At 39.2% G+C, this 5,042-nt stretch overlaps 1 protein-coding gene across 2 annotated transcripts in view; it reads left to right on the forward strand.

The window, feature by feature from the left end:
• The window catches only part of MRPS30 (mitochondrial ribosomal protein S30), a 5,455-nt gene extending 2,712 nt beyond the window's left edge, over positions 1–2,743 (forward strand). For both annotated transcript variants that reach the window (XM_017811367.1, XM_017811368.1), the window contains 2 exons: positions 865–1,041; positions 2,436–2,743. In XM_017811367.1, the coding sequence (XP_017666856.1) occupies positions 865–1,041; positions 2,436–2,704 (446 nt within the window). In that variant the 3' untranslated portion in view covers positions 2,705–2,743. The remainder of the gene's footprint in view (positions 1–864; positions 1,042–2,435) is intronic.
• The last annotated feature ends 2,299 nt before the right edge of the window (positions 2,744–5,042 follow it).

A 5,042-nucleotide genomic window follows, 5' to 3' on the forward strand; every position in this document is an offset into this window, starting at 1 on the left:
CCAAGGCTGAGATGTTGTTTCAGGGAGTCCTTATAACTTCTCTTTGGGGCTCCTCTCTTACGGCAGCTGGTGGCAAGTTCACCATAAAGCAAGATCTTAGGGAGGTGGTGGTCCTTCATCCCTGAGATGCGTCCTGCCCAACACAGCTGTGTTCTCAGCAACATGGCCTCAATACTTGTGACTGCTGCTTGTTCTAGAACAGATGTATTAGTCACATAATCTGACCAGTGGATGTTTAGGATTGTACAGAGGCAGCGTTGATGGAAGTGTTCTGAGAGATGCAGGTGGTGGCGGTAGATGACCCGTGATTCGGAACCATATAAAAGAGTGGACAGCACAGTGGCTCTGTAAACACTGATCTTTGCACTTTTCTTCAGGTGTTTATTATGCCATACTCTTTTATGGAGTTTTCTGAAAGCACTGTATGCCTTTGCTAACCTGTTGTCTATCTCTCCATTGATCTTACCGTCCGAGGAGATGAGGCTGCATATGTAGGTATACTCTATAAATATATGCAGCATATAAATCTCTATTGAGATTTCATGTCAATTAGGCAGTGGGGAGTAGCATCCTCCTGCACATGGTATTGTGTGTCTAGATTTTCTTGAAAGAATTGAACTGAATAAAAAATTAACACAAAACTACCTTTGAATTTTGATACATCTCTTCAGAGACATTTTAGTATGTGAACTCTTACCTTTTGGAATTGGGCAGCTCCTCCAGTCTCACCCAGAATCTCAACATTTACACAGATCTACAGTAGAGGTTCAAACGTTACGTTTAGAATCTGATACTGAAGATGCATTTGTGTGCATAATAAAAGCATTCTCTCTCTTTCTGATTTTTTTATTTTGGGGAACACAGGATCGAAGGTGTCAGATCCATGCTGTTACGGACATACCCAGTTTCATCTTATTCCAAATAGACTAAAGCGGGAGAGGCTCATAAAAGCACGTCTTGAGGATCAGATTGAAGTTGTTTATCGATCAAATGGTATTGCAAGTCTCTTCGCATGGACAGCAGCACAAGCAATGTATCAAGGTGAGACAGTCAACTTTACAAATTCTTCCTGGTTATGAATGCCTGCTGTAAAGTTCTTTAACCTTTTCTCGCCACCCCCTTTTTCTCATGATTTTGCTTCTGAAGACCATCTTTTAAGTAGGTCTTTACAGATTAAATTGAACTAATGAATGAGGCAGATCTTACAAAAGAGAGTTAAAACTTTGTCTTTGAGTACTTTGTTTCGGGGGAATTCATTACAGAGAAAAATATTTTTTCATATATAATGCTAAGCCTGTGCAAAACCCTCAATTCTTCTTTCACTTGCTCTTTCCACCGTAGTTACTGGGAAATGTGGTAGGTATCAAGCAGTTTTGTTTTTTTTGCTCTGAAACAACTATGTTGCTTAGCCCCTCTTTTCATAGTTCTTCAATTCTATGAAACTACAGTGAGTGAAAGAAAAATGTCAGCAGCCTTACTTTAGGTTTTTATGCCTACTTTGGTCTAAAACTCCCACAAGACCTGGATGGATAGATCAGATCAGTCTTTTGCTTATTCTCGTGAATATAATGACTGTCCAGTGTTACTGTAAGATACCCGATGGTTTGTAGTTTCACTTTAGAAACAGCACATGAAGGAAAATCCTTTGACTATGATGTATATTTCTGGCTCTGCATCAAATTTTTCATGTGACGGTGTCTTAGAAAGCTTGACTTAACTTTGTGGACCTAAAATGTTGGAGTCAAGTAAATCTTGGCTTCAGAGCTGGTTGCTGCTGTAAATACATCACGAGTTAAAAGGGAAGCATGATTCAAATCTGTGACTTTTTTTTTTCTGTAACAGTTTCTAACATTGTTCATTGCACATGATACAAATATTTTTAAAGAATATTACTGTGCTAGTGCATAAATGTAATGCATGGATAAATAGGTAAATATTTAAAAATACTAATAATGCTTACTGGAGATTGTTTGAAGCATTAATACTGACACAGTGTTCTTGGTGTTTGGTTGGTCACTCTAGTAAGTTATGTTCATGGATACATGTGCATGCTTCTGTCATGAAACAAATGCTCATGCCCTTGAGCAGCATGGAATAGTTGAAAGACATTTTCCTTCAGCTCATTTGCAGGACTTTGGATGCATTAGTTGCTTAACTGATTGGGAGAAGTCACTTGGCTGGTCAGCAAGTGGTTTTTATCAGTTGGTGATAGGGAACTGTGTACAAAACACACGTATGTCCACATCTTGGACATACCCTTTATTGCTAGTTGTGTTTTGTTTAGTCTGTATGAAAAAAGCAAACAGGACTTTTTCCCTACTGAGCAGCTGCTGCTATTCCCAGTGTTTTTCTGTATTTCAGGACTGGGGTTTAGATATGTGTGTCGATAGAAATTTCAAGCCCTGTATAACTAGTTGTATTTGTTTATTTTGTAGGATTCTGGAGTGAAGCAGATGTGACTCGTCCTTTTGTATCACAAGCAGTAGTGACTGATGGAAAATACTTTGCTTTCTTTTGTTACCAGCTAAATACTTTAGCTCTAACTGCAGAAACTATTAAAAATAACCCTCGAAAGAATATCTGTTGGGGTACAGAGAGTAAGCCATTGTATGATGTTGTGGAAGATGGTAATGTGAAAGATTTTAATGATGAAGTTCTGCTTCATTTGGTTCGTTTTCTACTAAATAGACCAAAAGAGTTGTAAATCATTAATCAATAAAGTGTTGCTTTGTATGTGACTGAACTTCATTGTAACTCCATGAAGCATGAGCTAGAATATGCCTTATTTTTAGTCAGGTATTTTTCTAGCAAACACTATATACATATTTTATGTTATTTGGGTGTCATTAGAGTTTGAGAACTCTAAAATCCACTTCCCTAGTCCAAGCCCCCCTGCCACATCTCAAGCCAGTGTGAGATGGGTTTTCCAGACACTACACGAGGCTCAATATGGGGGGGAAGGGAATATATATTACAATGACTGTACAAAAGAAATACTTCAATACATTATATACAATCTTAACTATTTCTATCATGACAAAACAGTATTTGCAATGGATCATATCTCTTCTCCCTTCCAAAATATCTCTTGGCTCTCTGCCACTTTCTCCAGCCAGTGTTGTTTTTGCTGCCGCTTCTGCTGCTCACGGTGGAGAAAACTCCTTCAGCTCTCAGCTCCAGAACCTGGCCCAGTTTAACACTGTTCCAAGTCCCTGTAGCCTCCCAGCAGGGCTCCTGCCCCTCAGCTCGTGGCTTTCATAACATGGCTACTTCTTCAACAACAACTTCCACTACTTTCTTTTCCGTTCTGCTTGTGATATGTTTATATTTTGCAGAAGCGCTCATTGGCTCAAACTCCAAGGCTCACCACCCCCTGGGGTTTTACCATTTTATAACTTCAGGGGGAAAACTGTTTTCCCCTACCACAATATATTTTATGTTATTTGGGCCTTATTTCTTTTTAATGTATACTACTATACACTGACAAATAAATGTCCAGTGTACCTGAATGTCTTTTATTTACTGTTAAAAGCCTGTTGCTCTACACATGAGTACTTTTAGCAGATCCACAGGTTTATATTGAACTGTCACAGCGAAGTGTGAATTTATATGACCATCTGATAGTATCACTAGGAAACTACTGTCTTGATATTCATCACAGATGATAAATTTCTAATTTTGTGCCTGAGAGAAGTTAAATGCTTATACATTCTAAAGAGAAAGTGAGTTCAGAACAAAAAATGTTTCTTAAAAGTGAATGGTTGGCAATTTAATTGTACAGTAAGGGAAATTTCTAGACATGGAGCAGGAGTTATGATGAAAGTTGCTTCCAAAGATTGTGTTGTAAACATGCATACACATTTTTACGTTGTCACCTCCAGAATCACACAGAGTACTCTCAAATGCATTTGGAGTGTACAGTTTTCCCTTTAGTCTTTGATTTCATCTGTAGATATCTTGATGTTTTCATTGCTGATACTTGGATGTTTTATGGGTGTTTTTAGTAGACCACAGCTGAGCCCCAACCACAGCAAGGATCTCTGATTCATAAGGTACAACATCACAGAAATATAGAGTAGTTTGGGTTGGAAGGGACCATTGAAGGTCGTTTAGTCCAAGCCTGCAATCAGCTGGAATAGTTTCAATTAGATCAGGTTGCTCAGAACCCTGTCTATCCTGACCTTGAATGTTTCCAGGAATGGGGCATCCACCTACCACTTCTCTGAGCAACCTTTTTTTACTACCCTAATATTTTGCAAAAAATCTTCCATATATCTAGCCTGAATTGACCACCTTCAGGTTTAAAACATTACCCCTTGACCTATTATAACAGGCCCTGCTAAGATACAAGGACTATTTAGGAATGTTTGCTTATCAATGAAATGTATCTGGTTCTGAGATAATTGAACATACCTAGGATTTGATGTAGTTTCATCCACTGCAATTGACCTTGGAATTTTCCAGTGTTCTTGTAAAGAGTCAAGTAGTTTGTTTTTAAAGAGACCATACTGAGTCATATATAACTAATGTTGCAATACTGGCCTGCTTAGTCTTCAGAAAGAGCAACAACCCACCTCCTGCTCTAAACTGGCGTACAAAGTATTTTGCTAATGGCAGATGAAGTAGTTGTAGGGTCTTATTTGACTGGTACTTAGCAATGTTGGAAAGCATTGCCACTTTCTCCACCAGAAAGGGATAAGTTGAATAAGTAAGATGTGCACAAGCATTAGTTACGTTTTAAGAGAAGTAGGAAGTCCTTAAATACTGATTTTTTCTTAACCAGTTCAGAAAGGATATTGAAGTGCTGGAGCGGGTCCAGAGAAGAGCAACAAAGCTGGTGAAGGGACTGGAGCATAAGTCCTATGGGGAAAGGCTGAGGGAGCTGGGGTTGTTTAACCTGGAGAAGAGGAAGCTCAGAGGTGACCTCATCACCGTCTATAACTACCTGAAGGGAAGTTCTAGCCAGGTGGGGGTCGGTCTCTTCTCTCAGGCACTCAGCAATAGGACAAGGGGGCACGGGCTTAAGCTCCACCAGGGGAAAT

Source organism: Lepidothrix coronata, unplaced genomic scaffold, assembly GCF_001604755.1.
Source record: "Lepidothrix coronata isolate B3197 unplaced genomic scaffold, Lepidothrix_coronata-1.0 Scaffold31, whole genome shotgun sequence".
NCBI lineage: Eukaryota > Metazoa > Chordata > Aves > Passeriformes > Pipridae > Lepidothrix > Lepidothrix coronata.